The 25,599-nt window shown below is 42.1% G+C and overlaps 1 protein-coding gene across 7 annotated transcripts in view; it reads left to right on the forward strand.

The window, feature by feature from the left end:
* The window catches only part of RUNX1 (RUNX family transcription factor 1), a 222,914-nt gene that overhangs the window by 170,118 nt on the left and 27,197 nt on the right, over positions 1-25,599 (forward strand). For 5 of the 7 annotated variants that reach the window (XM_048867440.2, XM_048867421.2, XM_075132918.1 and 2 more), the window contains one exon: positions 9,935-10,126. The exons of the other annotated variants lie outside the window; for them this stretch is intronic. In XM_048867440.2, coding sequence (XP_048723397.1) covers positions 9,935-10,126 — 192 coding nt within the window. The remainder of the gene's footprint in view (positions 1-9,934; positions 10,127-25,599) is intronic. 7 annotated transcript variants of the gene reach the window in all.

The raw sequence follows: 25,599 nt of genomic DNA on the forward strand, positions 1-25,599 counted from the left end.
TCACCTTCAGCCCCCAACTAAAACCTCTCCAACGCATTATCAAGGATCTACAACATATCCTGAAGGATGACCCATCACTCTCACAGATCTTGGGTGACAGGCCAGTCCTTGATTACAGATAGCCCCCCAACCTGAAGCAAATACTCACCAGCAACCACACACCACACAACAGAACCACTAACCCAGGAACCTATCCTTGCAACAAAGCCCGTTGCCAACTGTGTCCACATATCTATTCGGGGACACCATCATAGGGCCTAATCACATCAGCCACACTAGCAGAACCTCGTTCACCTGCACATCTACCAATGTGATATATGCCGTCATGTGCCAGGAATGCCCCTCTGCCATGTACATTGGTCAAACCGGACAGTCTCTATGTAAAAGAATAAATGGACACAAATCAGACTTCAAGAATGATAACATTCAAAAACCAGTTGGAGAACACTTCAGCCTCTTTGGTCACTTGATTACAGACCTAAAAGTTGCAATTCTTCAACAAAAAAACTTCTAAAACAGACTCGACTGCTGAATTGGAATTAATTTGCAAACTGGATACAATTAACTTAGGCTTGAATAGAGATTGGGAGTGGATGTGTCATTACACCAGGTAAAACTATTTCCCCATGTTTATTCCCCCACCCCCCACTGTTCTTGTCCGACGTTCTTGTCAACTGCTGGAAATGGCCCACCTTGATTATCACTACAAAAGGTTCTTCCCCCACCCTTCCCGCCCTGGCTCTCCTGCTCGTAATAGCTCACCTTAAGTGATCACACTGGTTACAGTGTGTATGGTAACACCCATTGTTTCATGTTCTCTTTGTATATAAATCTCCCCACTGTATTTTCCACTGAATGCATCCAATGAAGTGAGCTGTAGCTTACGAAAGCTTATGCTCAAATAAATTTGTTAGTCTCGAAGGTGCCACAAATGCTCCTTCTCCTTTTGCGAATACAGACTAACGTGGCTGCTACTCTGAAACAGTGTAGCTAATTTTTTCATGGGAGAAGGATAATGTTTTCATGTGTTGTCCAAGTTTGAACAGTAAATAGCTAAGGTGGGGAAAATTCACTTTTCCTGTTGTAATTCCCTGGCTTAGACTCGGAGAATGAGCAATGGTTATTGTAGCAATGCAGGCATAATCCCGTAGTGTAGACAGAGTCAAAACTGATGGAAGGCTTTTTCTGTAGGGGAAGGAATGCCACCTTCCCAAACAACAGTAGCTAGGTTGATGGAGGGACTCTTCCATCGACACAGCTGTAACTAGGGTTTAGGTGGGGGTGTGAATTTTTCCTTACCTAACTTTAAGTTTAGGCCAGGTCTTAGATTTTGTCATTCCAGTTGAGGCAAGGTAGGATCAGGAGGTATATACTGCCTAAAGGAATTAACTCTCCCAGGTTCCCAATCTGGTACCTTTTGCAAGCCCTCAAATGTACTGATTAAATCATTTAACCAAAAAGGAATAACAGTATGAAACTAATGTCTCTTTAGATTTTTACTTTGGACAGAGCTATCATTTTCTACTTTTGTTTCCACACCTGTTCATTTATTCATGTTGCCAGCAATTATGTGTTAGTCCCCAGACTGTAGATGTGGCCTATCGTGGCATAGCTAAGGTGCTGTAGCTCTGCTGGCATAACCCTTTAGTGTAGATGAAGCCTACTACAGCAATGGAAGTGGTTTTTCTGTCGGTGTAGGAACGCCGCTGCCCTGAGTGACGGTAGCTAGGTCGATAGAAGCATTCTTCTATCAACCTCACTGTGTCACCACTGAGGGTTAGGCTGGCATAGCTATTGTGCTCTGGAGTGTGGATTTTTCACACCTCTGAGTGCAGTAGCCATGTTGACCTAACTTTTAAGGCCTTAGCCCCATGTCTGGAGTATATTTTTAGGGAAGTTTATGTGAGGGAAAATGCAAACAATAAAGAAACAAAGGAGGCTTTTGGCAGTGTGTTGCTCATGTTCTAACCTTGACAGGGATTAGCTCTTTTAAAAGTACATATGTTGTGGTTAAAAAAAAGTAAGATGAGGGTATAATTTTGCAAACCAATGTAACTTCCATGAACTGATTTTTCTTTAAAACATTCCATATGCTCTGTTGCATTATTGTTACGTCAGTGAGCTGGCCTATTCCCACATGTGAACCTTGTGATTCTCCCAGCAGTGATGCACGTGCATGAGTACCAGCCTCAGGGCAGACAGTTAAAAAACAGGGCACAAACCCCACATCGGTTGTGAGTTCTGAACTTAGATTTCACCAACAAACTACATCAAGTGCAGACACTTCAAGCACTTTAACAGCCTTAACGTGGAGACACAGACAGGCCTCTTCGGTACTCCAGTCTGTCTTGCCACCCAGGGGAGCGCATCGCTGTGATAGATGGCCCCGTGTAACATGAATCACAGCAATATTCAGGTTACTCCTAAACCCAAAGACACAGTCACTTATCCCAGGTCAATTGCGCTTTAGGTCTCACACCAGAGACAATGCTTGTAGCCAATCCTCCAGTAAACTATATGAAGATGTATTAAATAGCAAAAGGAAATTAGAGAGATTTTACAAGTTTAAAGCAAGCACACATAGTCACACAAATGAGTTACAGACTTAGGTTAGAAAAGGTAATATAGGCTTCTATAATCCGCAAGCTCTATTCGTCCTTTAGGGCTAGCCCAGGCTTAAACAGCTGGTGATCTCTTGCTTATGCCTAGAAACACCTTGCCTCTCCCACCCCTTAGAATCCAACCACCTTTGGTTTGGGGGTTTTATGCCCTTCCTGCTATATGCAAACTCAGCTGATGGGAGGAATCCACTTACATGACTCATGGGGACAGAGCAGAACAGTCTTTAGTCCTTTTGTTGATGGCATCTCAATCCACATGTAGGGAGGGTAAGATGCAGCTATAGCCTGTCTGGTATTGATGGGTCTCCTTTTTGGAGAGTGGCGTAACAATTTCTGTAGAAAAACAGCTCTTCACACCAGTTCATGTCCCTCTCCTGAATGGCAATTCACACAGTCACAGAGGCTCACCATACAACTGCTCAAATATTACAGTACCATATGGAGCACTGATATTACAAGTGAGATTAATGCATGCAGCAACTCACAAGCATTCAGTAGAGTCTAAGTACTGAACGCTTTCTGATAATTCCGATACCTATTTTATCAATATTAACTCACAAGTGAGCCAGTCAGATTCCAGCTATGTATCTGTCAGTGTCCAGTTGAGACATGAGGACCTTAGCATGAACTGGCACCTGGCCTGCCAGCATCCATATCCATATCAGTCACCAGTCAGTAGAAATGTTGGTGGAGGAATGGGAAGCAAAACAAATTTCCTTTTTGTTAAGGTTTGGGTAGGGTATATTCTAGCTACCAGTTAGTACTGTACAGCAGGGGTTCGCAACCCTTTTCTTGCTGAGGCCACCCTCAACATGTTATAAAAACACCAAGGCCCAGTGGGGGCTCTCGCTGCGGGCGGGACCCTTGGGCATAGGCATAGTTTTACTTCTATTTGGGGAGCAAGGGCTCGAGCCAACTCTGCACTGTGGGGTCCAGGGAGGGAGCGCCACCTCCACCCCCTGACTGACTCAGGAGGCCACCCAGCCTGTCTGGGCTGTGTGGGATATGCAACCAAAAATTATAACTTCAAGTGGGGACTCAGTTCAAAAAGTTTGAAAACAGCTCAGTGTACAGGGAGAGGGATATCTAGGGGCTGTGTGCGAGCATGGGGGTAGCTCAGGATACAGGGAGAGGGGTACCTAGGGGCTGTGTGCAGGCAGGGGAGTAGCTCAGGGTGCAGGGAGGGGTAGCTAGGGACTGTGTGCATGCAGGGGGTAGCTAGGGGCTGTGTGCGAGCATGGGGGTAGCTCAGGATACAGGGAGAGGGGTACCTAGGGGCTGTGTGCAGGCAGGGGAGTAGCTCAGGGTGCAGGGAGGGGTAGCTAGGGACTGTGTGCATGCAGGGGGTAGCTAGGGGTGTGTGCGAGCATGGGGGTAGCTCAGGGTACAGGGAGAGTGGTATCTAGGGACTGTGTGCAGGCAGAGAAGTAGCTCAGGGTGCAGGGAGGGGGTAGCTAGGGACTGTGTGCATGCAGGGGGTAGCTAGGGGCTGTGTACACGTGCCGCGGGGTGGGGGGACCCGCAATGCGGCTTCCAGCTTTGGAGGGGGGTGCTGGGGCTTCTGGCTTCAGCCCCCTGCTGCTCCTGGCTTGTGGGGGGGAAGTTTGCCGGCTTCAGCCCTGCCCCGCTCCCAGCTTCGTGGCCCCCCTGAAAGTGTTCATGGATCCCCAGGGGGCCGCGGACCTGTGGTTGAGAACCACTGCTCTACAGTTCTTGTCAACCCAGAATGTACTTTTTTGAACAGAACAGGTTTAAACAGGAGGATGGGGAAAAAAGAACATGGAAAACTAATTTAACACATGTACAAGTTGGATTATCAGGGTGGAGAAATAGAAATGCCCAGACAAGTTCAGGAGCTGCCAGAAAGGCAGCTAAGGTTGTGAAGTCTGAGTCCCATAGTAGAGAGAGATCATAGTGGGAATGTCTAACATCTATAAATGCTTGCAGATACCAACAAAAATAAACTGTCCTCCCAAAAGGACATCAAAAGGGGGATGTTGGCTATGTGAATGGCAAAAGAAGATGCGTCTAGGAATGATATCACAGTATCGGTCAGTTTGTATTTGGCTTTACTCTGTGGTAACATCACCAGACATTCCCCTTTAGATGACCATCTGGATGTCAGTGAGTGCTCAGGGGAATGTCACACGTACATAATATCCAGCCTATTCATGCACTTCCCAGCACCCCCAAGTCTGTGGTCAGTTTGGATATGATGGATGACTGACATAACTGAATCTATTCAGAATTATAGTCACAATGCAAAGCTGTTTGGTGTAAAACTGTATCTACCTTGATATTACTACCATCTGGAAGGTGGGCGTTAGGGATGTACAGTACTTTTTTAAAAAACCCAAAACATTATTGCTGCCATGTGCTAAGTTGAATGCACGATTCCCTCCTCCACCCACTTTTTTTCTCACTGTAACAATAATTGGAACTGAGATATAAAACTGAATGATATTCCTATCTATCTTCTGTAAACCATTGCCGTACTGTTTACTCATAAATTGGCTTGGAAGGATTAGCCTTTTAATGGTCAATGACAGTAAATGTCGATTTCACCATATGCACACAAACTGATGGAGAAACAATTCCATTGAGGATCATTGAAATTTACAGGTAGGGAAGGAAGGAAGGAAGGAAGAAAGAAAGAAAGAAAGAAAGAAAGAAAGAAAGAAAGAAAGAAAGAAAAAGAAAGAAAGAAAGAAAGAAAGAAAGAAAGAAAGAAAGAAAGAAAGATGCTGCTTGAGAACTTACAAAATTTCATTTCAGGATATTTACTTTGTATATTTTGGCATGTGATGTTGACAGTTTGTGTTGTAATGGTTATAAAGCTTTAACTTTTTGAATTCCAATGTCTACTGTCATTAAATAATTTTTGTCTGACCCTCCCCCTCCCAGTGTACCACAATGGTGAAAATTTTAATTGATAAAAATTGAAAAATGTGCTTAAAAATAAACATTGATCTTGTCCATCAAAATTATTTTAAAAATAAAAATTGAATTCTGCCAAGGCTACTCTTAAAATAATATGCAGTTTCAAAGAGGAGTTAATGTAGCTTGAGGTTTTGGACTGGAAGACTAAACATATTCATATTTTATGTCTTTTCTTGTTATCTTCTCTTCTTTTCCACCCGATTCTGTAAATATAAATATGTAAGAAGTTTAAAGAAATAAATAATAAAGTAGGCTTAAAGGAAGATAACTCTGGAGTTTATTTCTTTTTGCAAGAAGCAAGAGGCAACTAGAAATGCTGACATTGTATCCCTATGGCCAGCCACAATATTAAACACTAAATGAGTAAACATTTACAATTAACATTCAGTGTGCAAAAAAATGGGGGCTGCCAAGATATTTTGGTTTTGTTATTTTCAAAATCCAGCATTCCAGCCAGATGGACCCAGTCCAAGCTGAATGCTCTACAGTCTCTTAAAGCCTATAAAAGTGCACTTCCCCCATTTAGAGGAAAATGACTTTCATGTTGTATTTCAGTAAAAATATCAGAACAGTTAGTGTTTTTGCTATGCACCTTATTTCAAATTCTGTGCAAAGAAGGTGATATTTAAAAGGGATATAAAAATGTGATTCAACCAAACAGATTGGATGCCCTGTTTATTCTAAATAGAGTCCTAAATACTGCATTAATTCCATGACCTTGCACTCCAGGAAAAAACCTGCCACCCCCTTCTTCCCTCTCTGTGTTCAGAGGACACTTGACACAACAGAAGCAATGGGAGTTTTGAGAAGGCAAGGAATGAAGGGTTGGGCCCCAGTGTCAAGTAGAATCTATCATTTGGCACTACAAGCACTGAGCCCAATTCTCCTTTCTTACATCAGTTTCACACCTCACTGATTTCAGTGGAGTTACTTCCGCTTTACACAAGCTGGAGTGAGAAGAGAATCAGATTTTCAGGGCCAAATCCTAAACTGCTGTAAAGCATTAACATCAATGGAGCTGCACCAATTAATACCAGGTGAGGATCTGGCCCACAAGAGAACAAGAAGAAGACTGTTAAATTGACTAACCCATGTGAGGGAAAACAAATCACGGTCTGGCAAGTGACCTACCACAAATTATTCTGTTTTATAAATACAGAACACCTAAATGTTTTTATGTTCACCCTTAATATTATTACCTCTCTGTTATTTTCTCTCTGCCTCTCTGCTGTGACTGGTTCCCTTTGTTCCCTTTAAACTCAATACTGTCACTATTTTCATGGGCTATAAAGTGTGAGAGGACTGCATTGTGAATGAATACCTGTTCCATCATTCGCCATCCTCACATACAGAGGAAGGATGGTTTTGTGATTAAGCACTAAATTAGGCGTCAGGAGTCTGCCACTCACTCTGTTATTGTGGGCAAGTCAATTTTTCTTTCTGTGACTCAATTCCCCCACCTATAAAATGGGGATAGTAATAAATCCCTCCCTCACAAGGCTGACATGAGGATACATTCACCAACGTTTGCAGACTGCTCCGAGTAAAGCCAATAAATAAATACGTTGCTCTGGGAATACTCAGCCCATGCATTTTTGTAGCCTGGGGAAGCCATTTATATTAGTTACATTTTTCCGATACTGCACGTTGACGCTGCGCAGACGCTTGTGACGTTAAACTTCTTCTGTTGCTGCCTGCCAGCGTCATCTCGCAGAAAAAGGCTGCGTAGCTCGGTTGGTTAAAAAACAACCACTCGCTTTTGCAGTAAGTGGCACTTACTTGAAATGACATTTCCAGTGATATGTCTCAGTAGCTCCCATCACAAAGCTGCCACACAAAACAAATGACCGTTTCCTCAAGACGCAGCCAGGGGGATCCTGTAATTCTTCTAAGTAACATTTACATCAGTGGAATCTTAAAAGTCCTGGTTCGAATCCTCCCCCTCCAATCCCTTGCTCTCGCCACAGAGATTCCCGCTGCCAGGCTTTCGCACTGAACTGCGCTGGTCACGTAGGGCACATGTAGCTGTGCCGTTATCGCACGTTGACACTTTGCCTCCTACATTGATGGAAAGGCCTGATGTTGTTAACGCCCCGCTCAGAGAGGTGCTAGGCCAATGGAAGAATTCTTCTGTCGACCTAGCCGTGTCTACACGGGTGGTTAGGTGGAGGGTATTACATTGCACGAGGCACACAATTTTTTCACAGCCTGGAGTGATGTAGCAAGGTGAAAGCTAATTTTTAAGTGTAGAGCTGGCCTTAGAGAGAGGATTTTTTAAACTGGTTGAAAGAATCCTGGGTACTGGAGCAGGTGCACTCTCACAGTGCTTAAAGTAAATTGAAACAGGAAGGGGAGCTCTCATCTCACCAGCTTTTGTCCAGCCCTCATCCCACTGACTTCAGTGGGGTTACTTGAGTGCCACCAGTATATCTAGGGGTTGTACAGACAAGCCCTTAATTTCCATGCCACAGGAATAATATGTGATGCCATGAGAGCAGCACCTGACAGAGAAGAAGGAGGGAAGCTAAGGGGGTAAAACATTACACAGAGCACTAAATTAAAAGCATAAATTGATTGATTTGAGAATAACATATATTACGTCAATAGACTTGCTAGGGGTTACTCTGAATCCTGGCCCAGGGGCCTTCAATCCAGCAGGCTCATGTTTAATATAATCAGAATGTACGAGACATTTTACATATGTACACAGCTTGCGTGACTCAGTGTGTTTGCATTCAAGTCAAGTGCCATAAGCTAAGGATTTGAATCAGAATCCAGATTTGCATTGCTGACAAATGAAAGAAAGTTGTGTTTGAACTACTAAAGTGCTGGATGAAAGTCTCTTTTTTTTCCCCTTAAAGCCTTCTTAATGATAAAATCACGACTCTATACTGTGTCTTTTTAATTTTTTTCCCTGGGATAATTTATAGTGCAGTGTGGAATCTGAGAAAGTGCAAGCTGCACCAAAGGGTCTGGTCGGAGGAAGAAAACTGAGCCAGTGAGATTTGGAACCATAATGCGAGTTATAGAATTTAATTTTCGAATTGTAGCTACTGGGAACTGCTTTTAAATGTACATTTCCCCCCTAGAATGAAAAAAGAAGTGCCTATGTCTCGATTAAAGTGTTGTTACAGCTCTGTGAAAGAGTGCTTTGTACTGTAGGGGACAGACAGAACTTTTCAGAGAGCACTCTCTGTTCGTTTGGTGATAGGTCTCAGGTGCAACACTGGTAGCTGTATGTTTACATTTAGAATCTTTCATTTGCATTCAGCAACATGGTGTCAGGCTCTAATGATGAGATACTTTGATAGTGAGCTTAATCATATAGAACTGGAAGCAAGGGGACACAAATGGGATGGAAAGTGGTAACAATATGTAAACTTTTAGGCAATTAGCGAACTCCTTTCCACCCCCAGGAGGCAGGAAAGAGATGACTCAGAGTTGTCCTTTCATGGTGCCCTTGTGCATCTGGACAGGGCTTTCATCCCCTGAACCAATAGACCTTGGAAATTCTGTGCTGGATCTGTGCATTTCCACTGCTTTCTGCTTTCTCCAAAGGCTGTCCCCCATGCTCACATACTCCAGACCTCACCCTCCCACCACCACCAACCCAACAAAGTTTTACCAGGAGGCTGGAGCAGGGCTTACCAGGGCTTCCCCCATGGCCACTGGCCCTGAAACTCTCGTGGGATGGCAGCTGAGTTCACTGTGCACTGGCATACACCACTTAAGATAGCAACGAGTACATCAGCATTATCTCGCAAGATGTTCTTCAGGGCACAGCAGGGGACGGGACAGTCCAACCTTTCAATGTTTTGGAAACGCCCGATATTAGTAAAAGACACTTTGTTTCCCTATAGTTTCCATTTGTTAAACACGGTGTCTTGTATTCCTTTCCTGTTCATTTGTAAAGAGCAGTTCCTAAAGCATCCGAGAACATTATTTGTTTGGGGTTGGGGTTTTATTTCTGAAGTATCATTCCTTGTCTAATTGCAGTGAATTATGACAATCTGGGTTTGAATGCTTGAGGAGCTACTTCAGTGCAGGTTTAGGTGACAGAAGCTGAAAATATGTATTTGAAAGGCCCTCGCCCCACCAAATGCGCCTTTTTTATACACAATAATAGGGATAATAGGGTGCTGTGACTTCTAGTGGATTTTTTTTTGAGTAGTCCATACCTCATAAGAGTTACACCACTTTGTGATATCATTACTGTGCATGACTTGATTGTGTCTCCTGTTAATACAGAGCAAACAGTCTTTGCTGAATTTCAGATGGCCACTAGCCAGTTAGGTACATTGCCAATGGATTGAGGAAAAAAAAGGCATATGTCAGTGAGATTTTCTGATCTTTTTCCCCCCCTCCCACACTAGGACATCGTCAGAAACTAGATGAACAGACAAAGCCCGGGAGCTTGTCCTTTTCAGAGCGTCTGAGTGAACTGGAGCAGTTGCGTCGCACAGCCATGAGGGTCAGCCCACATCACCCAGCCCCCACACCTAACCCACGAGCTTCCTTGAGCCACACCACTGCTTTTAACCCTCAGCCTCAGAGTCAGATTCAGGGTAAGTACCTGAAACCCTCCCCTAAAGTGAAGGAACCGCTGTTGGTCATCAAAGTCTTAACATAGTCTGCAGTACTAGATGGCCCTTCAGGTTGCTTTTCCCCCTGCCACAAATAACTTCCATGTTGTTTTGGTAACCAGGAGATGCATGGAAGACAGCACAACAGCTGTGATGGTAGGGTGGCCTACATGAAAAGCAGTTCTTCGGGACCTGAGGAGGAGCTCTGTGTAGTTCTAAAGCTTGTCCCGCTCACCAACAGAAGTTGATCCATGAAAGATGTTACCTCCCCCACCTTGTCTCTCTAATGGCAATTCCATTTCCAGAGGTCACTTGTGACGTTTTGATAAAACACAGTGGGAGGAAGATGGGGTGAGAAAGGCACATAGAACAGATTTTCTTCGCTTACCTTGCAGCATTCAGCTGTGGGGGTTTTTTCTAACAAGTGACCATATGTTTTTTTAAAGTCTAGCACCTTTTTAACGTGCATCTACTGTAGCAACTTTCACTTGGACAGTAGAGTTCATGGTGTTATCCTCAGATGTCTTGGGACTGTAATTCTTCAAGCCTTCTTAAAAAAAAAGATGCTGTACTCTTGGATTTTTTTGTATATGTAGCTGTATTCCCTGATGAATATTTAGTCAGCGAATTATATGCATTTGTGAAGGAGACACACTGTCAGCAACTTGCAGTAGTTTTCCTAAGAAACCATTTACACACAAAAGCTCTGAGCCCATTGTTCAGCAGAGAAGACCAGTCTAGAACTAAGTACTTGCACTGCTAGTAAGAGCAAACATTTGTGATATAAGGATATTCTATAGCTTTTATTTTAATTAAAACCTCTAAGAGGGGACTCAAAATGTTGACTTCATTTGTGATTCAAGTCCAGATAATATGAATGAAATCAAGCAACCCAGTCTTGGATAATTTTCTGAAATCTTACTTTGCATCCATTAAATCAGGTGAAATTCAGTTGGCATTGAATCAGATGACTCCTGTATATTTTACAAGATTGTCAAAAATGCAGATGTATAATTAAGCACATCTAAAATTAAGGTAAATGACCATATTTATCTTAGCAAATGCTGTTGCTTGATGGAATTAAACTTTGTCCTTCCAGTCAGAATGAAATAGATTTGATCAAGCTTCTCCCCTGGTGTTCTGAATAGAACTAGTTATAGTGGTTTTGAATCAATAGTTTTTCTTCAGTGTTCTATTTTTTAAAATCTGGGTTAGCGTGCAGCACTCTTTGCACTACTTGTAGAAAAGCGTATTACTTCTGTAACTAAAGTGTTCGTTATATATCCTTATCTTCTCGGGCCTGATCGTGGGGCCATTGAAGTCACTTGCAAACCTCCCATTGACTTCAGTGCGTACAGGGTCTGGGTCTGGCCGCTACTGAGAAGTAAGTGAGTTGTTGAATTAAATCAACATGCTATCGTGAATTGCATTGCAAAAAAAAAAAAAAGTATGCAGAAAAGTTCAAGGAGCACATAGGTCCTTCCTGGAGCTGCTCCAATTTACACCAGCAGAGGATCTGGTCTTACATCTCTAAAGACTTTTGGCAGTCACCTTGCTGAGAGTCTGATTTGGAGAACAAAGTAAGTTTGATTTCTTCTGCCTTCAGATATATTGCTATCAAAGAAAATGAATGTATTATTATGGCTACATGGGTGGAGGTATTAGTAGCAGACTTGCATTCTTCAACTACTTTGGAACACTATATGCGTAGCAGAGTATCAGGTTTAACATCAACTATCCCTCTTTTCTTGTTCTGTTTTAGACCTCTTCAGTAGTACAACTTCAGAGCAATATAACTCTTTCACACTCCTCTAGGGATTCAGCTGCTACTTCCGGAAATGTATTTAGTATATTGCTTTGCTTCTTAAAATATAATTTTGATACATTTAGCCTGTGAATTTATAGGGGTAGGTCAGAAAATGATAGCAATTGAACTGCTAATGTTTCCTCATTGATATTCTCATGCTAAATCACCAGTTTAGTTGTTTTTTTCCCCCTCCATGAAAATTGCACATTAGCCTGACCAAAATTTGAACAGCTTGGTGAGACTTGTAGCCACTAACAGGAAAATAAGGCTAAGGCTAAAGCCTCTTTCGGTCAAAATGTAGGGCTATTTATGCAAAGACCCCGTTTTATTTTACACCCATTTTGAGACCATGCTCTCCCACAGTGTAAAGAGGCTTTAATGTAAATGAGAATCAGAGCTTTGATATATTTCTCAAGATCTGAAGAATGTCTGATTTCCAGATTGAGCTTCTATGTTACACTTAAGGAGCACAGGGTTTTGAGGGTGGGTTTTTTTTTTAAATAACATCATTAAATTGCAGAATATAGCCTAACAGAAATGAAATATTTCTGACATTTTCCATATTATTACTCCGCTGATGTATAAATATTTGCAGCTTCAGATACTTTGTGTAACCACCTATTGAATGAAGAGAGCATTAGACTTTTTATAGACAGGAGGCAAGAAAAATGTACAGTGCAGGCTTTTAATTGGTGGTGGTAAACTTTGCTTTAACTTACCCCAGTATGAATCACAGGCTACTCCTCTGTTCATCAGAATCTGTTTGTTTTTTTTTGTTTGTTTTTTAAAAACCCTAACTCAAAATAGACATCTTGGGCTAGTTCATAGATTTAAAGGGGCAGATTGCCATGCCACTAAACCACTGTTTATTTGTTGAGGTTTTCATCTATAAAGGGCTTGAGGTTAATTTTAACTTCCCATTTTATCAGGTCTTGAATTTGAACATAAAGCTGCTTGTGTCATGGATACAAGTCCATGCAAGTTAGGAGATCATAAATTGCTGTAATCGAGTTTTATGCTTCTTTCATATCACAAGAAGGGAGAAAGTACACCTGTTCATTTGAAAGATCTAACCATACCAGTTCACCGACAAAAGCTGGTGGGGGGAGAAGAGCAGCTACCACATCACACATGTTTCAAGTTGAAAGATTACTTTGTGCAAGTACCAAGCCTATAATGTTAACGACCTGACCTAACATCCCAAAAACAAGGAAATTCAGTTAAGGCTGAAAATCCAGATAACTATTCAGCCTCAACTCACCCCCTTTTTGTGAGAAAGAAAGAAAGAAAGAAAGAAAGAAAGAAAGAAAGAAAGAAAGAAAGAAAGAAAGAAAGAAAGAAATGGCAGAGCAGTGTGAGCTAGGCCCAGATAGTTGCTTTTGAGCAGTTAGGTAAGGCCTTTGATCATGATTTAAGTATATACTTTTGTGACTGAGGTTCCTGTGGTGTCATTCTGGAGTGAGTAACTACATAACTAGGAAGTTGGCTTTTCATAATGTTGACTGGAGTAGGTAGATACATAATTAGAAACTTTTAAAAATATGGATTATATGGTTCCATTTCAGTTTGTCTGGTCAGGGCCAACATAAATATTTTTAAATTTGTAGATCATTCACCCAAGAATCTGCTCCTGTGGGGCCATTAGAGTTGAGCCAATGCACAGTAACTACATAAGCAATTTTAAGGGGTAACATATATTTACATATATTTCCAATGAAAGACCTACATAGTTTTGGTTTATTTAAATTAGCCAAAACAGTGTTTCCAACTCACGATTTATTAATCACCCATAAGTTTGAAAAATAAATAAGACAGCTATTTTTCCTGTCTAGAAAAAGCAAATAATCATCTTCAACAACACACTTCTGGTTCCTTTTACACCTTGATAGCCTTAAAAAATTGGAGCTTTTTAAAAAAACCTGTAACCTAATATGTTAAGTTTCATCTGGGACTACATTTTTATGGCCAAGTTTAAAGACCCTGGAAACAAGAATTCATAATAAAAATGTTGACAGATTTTAACCAGTGTTGCAGTTTATAAACAAAACAAAGACTTTTACATATTTATGTGCTTATTTTATTAATGTAAAGATCTACTCTTTGGGTGAGTAAGGAACATTAAAACTGAGATTTTCTGGTTACGACCCAGCCTTTTGTCTTCTCCCAGGTGCAGTATGCTTTGTTTAAGAGACATTTCAAGGTCCATACTATCATAATCTTGTTCCACTGAAAATAGCCCTGTTTATCAGGGTTCCCATGTACTAAAGAAACAGTGAAGTGGAATCAAGGGCTATGTGTAAGCACAAGGAATTTCAATGGCTTTGCTCCTATTACAACTGTATCCTGTCCCAATTTTTTTTCCCCACTTTTAAATCAGCTTGGTAGGTCATAGGCTAATAGTTTGCAGTGTTGTTGTAGCCGTGTTGATCCCACCTGGTTTCTCTAATACGTTAACAGTGTTAGAAGTGTTCATAGGGTAGGGTTTCAGAATGGTCTGGCAGTCAGTGACATTTGCTGCTGAGAAGGTCTTTGGCTTAAGTGTAAAATGTAATTTTTAAGGCACTGTAGAGAGTTCTAATTGACTGATTTCAGACAGGCAGACACTCAAGACTAGGACAGTGAATTGTCTTTTCACTGTGTAATATTTAAAAATACTTCTATTTTTCTAAATATGTTCTCTCTGGATGATGCTGTAGCTCCCTCTTTTTCGATTAATGTATTTTTCCTTGAACTGTAGGTGCTTACAATAAGTATATAGCTTATTAATGAAATATCATGCTGTTTTCTTTGATTAATCTGAGTAGTTTATTATGCTGATTTATACCCCATAGGTCAAGTAATTGCATACTTTGTACTTCTACCACTAAAGCTATATAAAAAAGGTTAAATATGAGATCTCAGACCTTAACATTACTGATTACAAGTCTGCACTATATTTTCAAACAATTTTTGATTGTATATTTATGCTGGTTTCTTTGTATCTGTGATTGTGATAATTATATAATCTAAAAAAAGAAATGGATAATGAGGGGTGTGGATCAAATTCAGACTTCCTTAGTCAATAGTTGCAAGAACAGGTGTACACATTTGCTGGCAGAGCAGCATTCTGTGTGCCTGTATTCCTCCACCAATGTCCCCCATACTACACCGGTACAGTATTCTAAGCAGCAATATTCAAAGGCACGCGATACAGATTATTCCTGTTAGGAGCATGACAAATCTGCTTTGGTGGAAGGAAAACATAGTTGCCATTGCCACTGGGTCAAAGGATGTTTGAGCACCAAGGTATGGACCTTTGCCCCACTCCTAACCCCAGAACGCTCTGCCATCATTTCTGTTGCAGATGGTTTGCAAAGCATCCTCCCCACACCTCCCCACAGCTTTGGAGAGGATCCAAGAGAGGGCTGGAAAACTTTTGTCCCATGCACCCTGTCTTCTGTATGTTCGTGTTTGTGTGTGTGTGCGCACACATACCTATGTATGCCTGGCAGCCAGAATCCAGCTCTATGGGTTTTCCTGAATAGGGCAAAAGATTAACTAAATTATGTTTCTTGGTTGGGTAGAGACTGATGGACATCATCTTGTAAAGAAATGTAAGGCATTCGATGTTAATAGTGAAAAGAGATTTCTTCATGCCTAAGAAGAATGATCTCTTCACTTATCTTTTAAATGTGTTAGTGAATGTCAGACAGAGAAATCTGCTTTTTTCTAAGAGTACAATATGTTTCTTTGACTCATGTTTAACCTCTGATCAGTTAAATTGATATAAATCATCTCAGCAGTTTGTCCTTTAAAAATGAATGGTGTTGTTCTACTGGGTTCAGAGGAACAGCCGTGTTAGTCTGTATTCGCAAAAAGAAAAGGAGGACTTGTGGCACCTTGGAGACTAACCAATTTATTTGAGCATGAGCTTTCGTGAGCTACAGCTCACTTCATCGGATGCATCTGTAGCTCACGGAAGCTTATGGTCAAATAAATTGGTTAGTCTCTAAGGTGCCAGAAGTCCTCCTTTTCTTTGTTCTACAAGAGAAGCAAACCCTCGATATCAAATTTATTTATTGTGTCACAAAACAGCTCTTGTAAGACACGGAAAGCATACCATATTAAAGTTCTCATAACAATTTTTCTTTCATTAAAATAAATAGAATTCTAATCCAGAAAAAAGTTTCACACTGCTTTCCTAGAAGCCTACCACCATAAGACTATAATGGGTCTGATTTTTAAAGGGGCCTAATTCTGCCCTTCAGTTTTGCGGAAATGAATGCTACCACTTTTGCCCAGCATTAACTGTGCCAACCAAACCGAAGGTATTCTTGAAAATCTGGTTTTTAAAAAAAAAAATCAAACTAAGTGGGAGCACCTTTAATGCGATTCTTTCCATCTCTAGCATGGCAAGACTAGGTTGCATAGCACTCTCTGTTGAAAGAGCCCGCTCACTTTGCCAAAAAAAAACCCATCCCGAAACCCCCATTTTCCCAAAGCCGTGTCTGTGTCTGACAGAAAGTTTGACAAGTAGCAGGGCATAAGATGCAGAAAAAAACATAATTTAAAAATGAATATGGGGAAGCCATGTGCAATGTGTGTGCATCAGCAAATATATAACCTTGTTTTTGTGTAATCCTCACCTTCACGTTTTCCATTCTCTTGGACCCTCTTCTTTCCATTGTGTGTTGCTCTTACTTGTTTTATTATATCTAAAATTAGCCACCCTGGGGCAGGGTGTGTGTGTCTTTTATATGTTCTGTAAAGCTCCTAGCGTCCTTTGGGTCTTCTCTAAATATTAATTCTTAATGGCCATGATTTTGTTACCAAGGGCATCTCCACCAGCTCTGCCATGGCATATTAGGGAGATGGTTACAGATTTTACATCAGGAAGTCTCTTAAAAGTAGGAATAGTCCAATGGAATTCCCTCCCTTTGGCATCAGAATTCCTCTTTGGACCTCATGACCATAACTTCTCTCTTATCTATGTCTACGCTGCAATCTTAAGTCGACCTATCTTAGGTCGACTTATAGCCACCACGTTAATTCCTGCGGTGGCTGATGTCCACACTACCCTCCTTCTGTTGGAGGTGTCCGTCCTCACCAGGGGCACTTCCACCGACTGAAGAGGGGCAGTGTGGAGGATTAACCGCCAGGGCTCTCAGCTCCATGCAGCTCCCTACCAGGAGCCCAGCTGCCCCCCAGGGCTTATCACCTCTGTTTATAGGGTTGCCAACCTTCCCAGTTTTGCCGGGAGTCTCCTGGAATCAGGCCCTATCTCCTGGAGGCTACTGAAGCCAAACCGGGAGATTTTAGGCAGTAAATGTCCACAGCGCAGCGGGGCTAAGACAGGCTGCCTGCCTATCCTGACCCTGCGCCGTTCCCAGAAGCACTCCCTCTGACAGCTGGTCCTAGGCGGGAGGGAGGGGGAGGTGGGTCTTTGCATGCTGCCCCCACCCCATGCGCCAATTCCGCAGCTCCCATTGGCTGGGAACTGCGGCCAATGGGAGCGGCGGGGGCGGTGCCTGCAGGTGCGGGCAGTGCACGGAGACCCCCTGGCCCCCCCGCCTAGGAGCTGCTGCTAGAGGGACATGCTGGCTGCTTCTGGGAGCAGCGCAGGGCCATGGTAGGCAGGGAGCCTGTCTTAGCCCCGTTGCACCACCAACTGGGAGCTGCCCAAGGTAAGCGCCTCCTGGCCAGAGCCCCCACCCCTCACCTCCTCCTATACTTCTGCCCCAGCCCTGAGCCCCCTCCTGCACCCAAACTCCTTCCCAGAGCAAGGGGAAGGGATGGAGCAGGAGCAGGAGGTAGGGCAAGCGTGTTTGGGTTTGTGTGATGAGACAGTTGGCAACCCTACCAACACTGCATCACCCTAGCTCCGCCGACATAAGCCCCAGGCCTCTGGTCAATGTGGTTGTATTATGTCAGCATAGCAGGGGAGTTATATCAGCAGGAGAAGCATTTCAATGTGTACACCTCCACTGTTTTGTCAACAAAAGCTGACTTTTGTTGACAAAACTGTGTAGTGTAGACAAGGCCTAAAATATCTCCCTCTCTGAGACAGGTCACTGCTTTTGCTGCTACTGACCAATAATCTCATCCTATGTCTTCATTCAGTCAAAACAATGCCAAATTGCAGTCTCCTTTATGGGCAGGAAACTGCTTGGGGATTCCCTTGACTATTTTTAAGATCTCCAGGATGAGATAAAATCTCTGTGAACTCCTCAGACAATTCTTATTTCCACTTAGATTGCCAAATATTCTGGAGCTCGTTGAATACATCTTATTTCAGATACAGGTTCAATCAGCTATCTAACACCAGAGCTGCTGGAATAAACTAAAGCCAGCTAAGAGTTTTTGTTGCCAGAAGTGTAAATCTCTCACTTTGCCTGTTAAAGGAAAAACTTCATTTCAAACTAGTGCATTTCCTTCACAGACGTGCAGTGTGTTCTGCCTATCATCATTTCAGTGTGCTTCATGCAGTTCCACTCTTTCCCTCTAAACCAGAGGTTCCCAAACTTTTCTTATTGTGTACCCCCCTTGGGTCTACCAACTGCCCATGTACCCCCTTCCAGATGTACCAGCTGCTCACGTACCCCTATCCTTCTCATCATTGATACTTTGTGTGTTCTTCTTAACACTACCTATCTTTCGCCGTCTGTCCATATTTTACTGTAACATACAGATATAGTTACAGTACAATATATACAACTGGAAAAAAAAAGAACTCTGAGTAAGTTCTGAGCTCAGTTAGACTGGACAGTTGCTGGGCAACTGAACCCACTCTGTACGGTGATTGGAGGTGAGGGCTCTGTACCTCAGGGTCTCGATGTGTCTGTGTTCTCATTGGTACATCTTGAAGTAAACTAACGACTGTATTTTATATAACAAATTCCCACCGGATTTTAAAGCTTCATCTGAGTAGCCTATTATGAAAATGCAATAAATAAAATCTACCTTTACACAATTTCTCCTGCGTATCTGCCAGAGATGGCTTGCATACTCTCAGGGGTACACATCCTACAGCTTGGGAACCGCTGCTCTAAAGCACAGACTTGTCCCTCCTCCATCTTCTCGCACCTGGGGAAGAGCAGAGCAATGAAACAAGCTCTTCATCACCCGGCAGGACTCCAGAGTATGTCCACCTTCATGGCAGAAGCCTTTCTCAGGAATATAGTCTGTCCCCTTATTTTCAATTCCAAAAAAAAGTTCTGTGCTCCACTTGAAGTGGTTCAGCTATTTAGTCAACTGCAGACTCTGATGGAGAGAGGTAGGCACATCATAGTGTGGGTTAAGCCAGGCAATTTCCTGGTGTTTGTAGGTTTAAAGGATATTTGTCTTCATATGCCAATTGCTCTGAAGTTCCAAAGATTCAAAGGTACTATAGGCGGGGCAATATAAATGGCTTCTCAGTCCCCTAGCAAGGTCTTCTGCTACCCAAGCTTGCTCTTATCTATTCTATTCCCAGTGTTCGCAGGAAGGTCCTAGCAGAAAGAGCAAATCTGACTGGAGGAATGATAGTCTTGGGTTAAAGGCAGAAAGCTGGGAGTCAGGAGACCTGGGTTTTCTTTCCAGGTCTGCAACAGACTTCCTGTGTGTCTTTGGGCAAGTCATTTAGGGCCAGATTTTTAAAGATATTTAGGCACTTAAAGATGCAGATAGTTGCCTAGTGGGAATTGGATACCTAAGCATTTTTGAAAATCCCAGTAGGCACCTATTTGCATCTTTAGGTTCCTAAATAGCTTAAAAAATCTGGCCCTTAAGCCCTGGCCACAAAATTGTCTGTCTGGTCTATCACATGACAAGGTGGAGCAAAGCATGATGTCAGATAGGTGAAGACTTTTTACAGAAAGCTAATTTTCAGGTAGGAAAAAATGTCCTTGTTTCAGTTTTTAATTAACATCACAAATCTTTTTTGTAGTTTTTAGGCTCACTGAGCCAAACTGTTCTCATTTGCACCAGCACAAAACTAGAGTCACAAGGAGTTCTCCTGGACTTATAGTGCAGATGAGAGCAGAATCTGGCCTGGTATATTGCACTGGTTCGTGTACTCATTAGTTGTTGTTGCCTTCAGTTTTCAACAGAAAAGAGTTGAAATAACTTAGATTAATTTCAGGCTTCCTTAACACCATTACACTTTTACCACCAGTGCCAAAATAATTTGTGGCTTGATCCTTCAAGATTCTGAGCACTTAGAGGTTCTGATTTCCCTCCCTCCCTGTTGACTTCTGTGGGAGTTAAGAATGCTCAGTACCTTGCAGGATTGAGCCCTTAATGCAATTATTTAAGTCATGCTATTATTTATTTGAGTTTCATATTTGCCATTCAGATCAACAGTGGCATTGAGCAATTAGTATTCTTTCACTAGACAACCTGATTCTGGAGCTCTAGCACGGCTCCTTCCCCCACTACTCTCACCTTTCACATTAACACAGTGAACTTGCTGACTGTGAAAATACCTTCCTGCTTAACAAGCAGGTGTACTGACTATCCTGGACTTCAGACACACACAAGCTGATGCCAATTTGATCACATTTTCACATTCGAGTCCTACACCCACTAGTTTTTGGATTATTCTTTAATGGCCTTTGAAGCATGTTCTTGGCCTTTGAATAGCCCAATTGTGATGAAGATTAAAAGTGCTGATTGCAAAACTCTGGTAAATAAAATCTCTTAGTCTTTTACTGACAAACCCAGTTTCTTTCCATAGAATTTGCTCCTTTAATCCCTTCTTGGCAGAACACTTCATGTTTGATACCAGAGCTCAAATTACCTCGCATGATAAATAAAATAAACAAAAAATTTAAAAAAAGAGCTCCTTACCCTAAAAAATAAAACCGGCTGAAACGAGCTTATTATTCATCGGATGGCACTCGTGTGCCAGAAGAGACCAATTTGATTCTGCAACTGATTTTTTCCCCTGGTTGTACTGTGTAGATATTCTCCAAATTGCCAAAACGCTCAGCAGCTGTGCCATGGAAATCACATACATCTCTAAATGTTACAACTACATTAAAATGAAGAAAGATAAAATGATGAGAATATTGTTTGAATGGTAAATTTTCAATATTTGTTTTTTCTGACTATAAATGCATCCAGCAGAAGTCAGATATTTCCCATGATGTGAAATTCACCCTGAGTGAAATTACCCTGAGTGAAATTTCACCCTGAGTGAAATTCACCCCTCTCTAAATACAGACAAGACTAGTCCAGGGGTAAAATCAACCCACCTAAACCACAGGTAAGCTCATGAGGCTGCAATTCCTATTAACTGGAGTAGCAACCACAGTCTTCACATCCATGGTGTGTGAGATCCACACCGCTAAATCCAGATAATTACGGATCCAACAACCTCTCCCAGGTTCACCCCCACAACTCCACCCCCACACAAGACTCTTTGAGCTGGCATGACTTCCCCCCAAGCCATATGTGACATAACAGGGTGCAATCCAGACTAAGGAGTAGTGGTGTCACCCCTGCCCTCTAACCTGGGGTGCCCTTTCAATGCTTTGCAGCTGTAGCCTCCAGCCTGGACTGCTCACAAGCAGCCTCCAGCATGCAAGTCACTCCCAGTTGTTTCTGTGTGTGTGCTGCAGCCAGACAAGCCTTGGCTCTTACTAGCCTTGGTTATACTGCAGAGTGACCCCAACACACCCCCAGTATTAGGTTTTCCCCAAGACATTTATGTCCAGTGCTGCCTAGGCCTCTCCTGGACAATACAAGCTTATATAAAGTCCATTATTGCTTTAATAGAAATAATATGCAGAGAACTTGCCACCCCAAATGGAGTTTCCCAGACACTTCAGTTAACCACACTGGATTAGATAAAGCAATAAAACAAATGTATTAACTACAAAGAGATAGATTTTAAGTGAGTACAAGTAATGAGACATAAAAGTCAGAAATGGTTATAAGAAAAATAAAATGCAACTGGTGCCTAATATACCAAACTATGTTAAACTCAAAACAAAGTTTTCTCACTGCATGCTCTCAGCAGTCTTACTGACCAAACTTCTTAGGTCAGGACCCTTCCCCCAGTCCAGTGCTACTGCCTTTGTTCTTCAGGTGCTGTGAAGGCGATGGGCAGAGAGATGGGGAGTGCTGTGGGGGTGTTTGTCCTTCCTTTTTATAGTGCCAGTTCCCCTCTTGAAAAACATTTCCAGATGACATTCAGGAGACAAAGAGTCTATAGGGAAGCATGTTCCCTGCTGCTTTTTCTTCACTTGTTTGAGCACCCTCTATTTCCCTTCCTGCTTAATGACTCTGTTTAGTGCTCAAACACAAATTAAGCAGAGCACACATTCCTTTGTTTGAGACAGACCTGTTTGCCAACCTCAGTTTGGAACATGTGTTAAGAACACCATATGGTGGAATCTTATAACTTCATAGACGACATTGCCACACACATTTTATCAGGACAGTAATGACCAGCAAATTATGAATTTTCAAATGATACCTCACAAGGCATATTTTATACAAAGATTCAATAGCGTGCAGGGTGTGGACATGGGGTATATGCTAAATCCACATAATCACGGATCCAATGACCCCTTACAGGTTCACCCCCACAACTCTACCTCCACACCAGACTATTTAAGCTGGCATGACTGTTGCAATAGGATTTTCACTGTCTCTGTTTTCTTTAAGGGTGGGGTTTATGCACTAGATTTTTTTCTCTTAAAATAAAATATAAAGAGCAGATTTCCCTTGTCACATTAGCAGGTGTGGCCTTTACAAGAGGCTGTGTGGACAGTGTTGCTGTAATGGTCATGAGTGGCTCACAGAACCCTCTCCAGGAATAGCATAACAAATACACATTGAGCACTTAGCATAGCTATAAATAGGTACACCACTGCAGCCACCCAAATCATTGGAGTCTGCCTGTCATTGGAGGCTCCCTGTGCATCCCATACAGTATGTGGTGCATAAAGAAAGAGGGGCTTGATTACATACAAAACAAAATGTGATGGGATAAATTTTGAAGAACAGAAAATTGTATGAAGAAGCGCATATTATATGCTCAAGAAGATTATTGTCACAATATGACCATTCTTCCTCCATTAACACATCTCAAATACAAGAATTGATGTAGTGGGAAACGTACTCATATACATTGTGTGAAATCTACACGAGCAAAGAAAGTTGACTTGACATTTCTAACGAGTGCTTTCTTTCTGTCTCTGTTTCAGAGACTTGTTAATTTTTATCTATGGGCTGAGCTATTCACGAGTGATTAGTGATTTGGGTTGCCTCCATTTTTGGATGACCATCCTGGAACAACTTAGAGGGGCCTGGTTTTCAGAAACTGCAGATCACCCACTTTCTGAAAAATCAGACACTTCAAGATTTCCAGATGAGCACCCAACAATGGAAATGGATCACCACTCACTTTTGAAAATTCAGGCCACAGTAATTTACATTGTTTGCTCTTTTGAACAATCATAATGATGAAAGCTTTTAGAGGTGACTTGGTCAATTATAGGTTCTCTTAATTTCTTGGAAATCAAAAATAAAATCTAACCAAATGTCATTTGATCTTTGTTTTATTCACTGCTAAGTGTTCAGTATTCAGAGAAGTTGTTATAAGCTCCCCTTTTCTGAAATATATTGTGTTGTCAAGCAGAATTGTAGAAATAGCAACACTTTGACAGACGTGATTATTTATTTGTATAATATGGTTTAAAGCTAGGCTAACAAACATACCATTTCAGTTGATTTCAGTTGTCCCTCTGAGTTACCCAGGAGCTCCATGTACCAAGGTATTGAAATGCAGTATATTTTATTTTAAACATCCTGATTACAAAATATGCCCAATGGTTGCAGACGCGTTTGCTTGTGAGTAACTTTACTTATAGGAACAGTCTCTTTGACATCAATGAGACTACACACATATGTAAATTTACAAGCAACGGTGTTAGCATATGTGGGCGCTATATTACTTAGTTTATGAACAATAGTATCACCTAGAAATGTCTGCAGCTGCTATACATTATAAAGGTGAAAACTTTAGTAATGAGCATAAAACTACCTCAAGAAGGTAGTCAGGTAAAGACTGCAAATCTGGGCTTGCAAACTATATTTGCCTGGCTTGCATGTAAACATGCATTGATTATTAGCATGTTGGCATTTTTTTCCCCTCTACAAATACTTCTGTAAACTCACTTTCAGCTTCTTTATTATTTTAAGTGCATACCTCGCCGCTTGTGCCAGACTATCATGTTGATTCCACTCAGGAGACTCTACCCTTCAAAGGCCACTCGCAGCTGTGGCTCAAACTGTCCAGCCAAAAGCATAAACCCAAGCAGGTGTGTGTGACAGAAAAATGGCCACAGCTCCACAGCTGTGAGTGCCCTGGTCTATTATTGGAGCGGATATGAATCGGCTCTGAACTGGGGGAGCAGCAGTCAGCCTGTTGACTTTCACTCTGCAAGGGAAAGGGAGTACTGACAATAAGTGTTACAGAAACAGAGGAATCGCAAAGAGAGAGCTATGCATGGCTTAGTTAGCTCCCCTGGGACAAAAGAGTCATTCAGAGGGGTTGTGGCAGCCACTAGGAAACCAGGACTTCAGAGCCCAGTCCTGGCTTCTGAGGGGTGGACAGAGCCCCAACTGCAGTGTCAGGGAGCAGTCACTAGAAGGTAAGGGCTGCAGAGTCTGGGGCAGCCAAAGATGGCTGTGGAGATCTAGAGCTGCCGTTGCTGTTCCAAACGGCAGCCATTAGCAAGTCAGGGTTTCAAACACTGGACACAGCCACTGGAGGGTGCAGAGAGGCAGGACTGGTGCATGTGACAGGACAGGAAATAAAGACCAGTCTATTACTAGCACTTCTGTGTGTCACACCTTTATTACATGGTGTCAGAAATAAACGGAATCTTTTCACTAAAAATAGAGCAAACGAAGCTGCCTGAATCTGGAAAAGAACCTGGAGGAGGTGCCCACCGGGTTCCATAATTTTCCGGACAGCAAGTAGTACAGCAGAGAACTCGGAGTGAAATTTTCTATCCTGTCCATATGATTGGGGCCAGGAATCAAAGCTTAGTCTCTCATCAGCACTCCTGTATATCACACCTTTATTACAGCTCTGCCTTCTTGGCTCCTACAAAACCAGCAGTAGTGTGTCAAAGGAGGAATAATTCTTTGGGCAGGTTTATGAGATCGTGGATAACCAAACATAACCGAGAGGTTCCTTAATCCCAGATTCTGAATTGTTGCTCTGATCTGTCATGGGAGTGATCCAAATTATAGCCAAATGCAGATTAGGGTCTAGTTCAAAGCAGGAGATGGAGAAGAGAGAGTAAAAACTGGTTTTCCTGGAAAAGTGAAGGAAATGTATATGAGAGTAAGCGGCTGTATTAATTCTCGTGCTTGTTTGGTCATGTTTAGAGCCTCATAAACCCCATGGACAGGGAATGATTTTGTTTTGTTTGAATGAGAGTAGCTGGTACAGAATGCGTGTATGCGGGATTTCTAGACATTAAACATTTCCACAAGATGTAATTCATTCTCTCCTGTGCTTTGAATAAAGCAATTTCACAAGAAGTGCTACCTCACAAACAGCGAATATGCGAGGGCCGTTGGAACAAGACAGGGCAAACAGAAAGGTGTCTGTGCTAACTGCTCCACCCAGCCTCTCTTTATATGACAAAAAAAAAATGTTTCTAATAAC

The sequence above is a fragment of the Caretta caretta genome, chromosome 1 (assembly GCF_965140235.1).
Source record: "Caretta caretta isolate rCarCar2 chromosome 1, rCarCar1.hap1, whole genome shotgun sequence".
In the NCBI taxonomy this organism is placed as follows: domain Eukaryota; kingdom Metazoa; phylum Chordata; order Testudines; family Cheloniidae; genus Caretta; species Caretta caretta.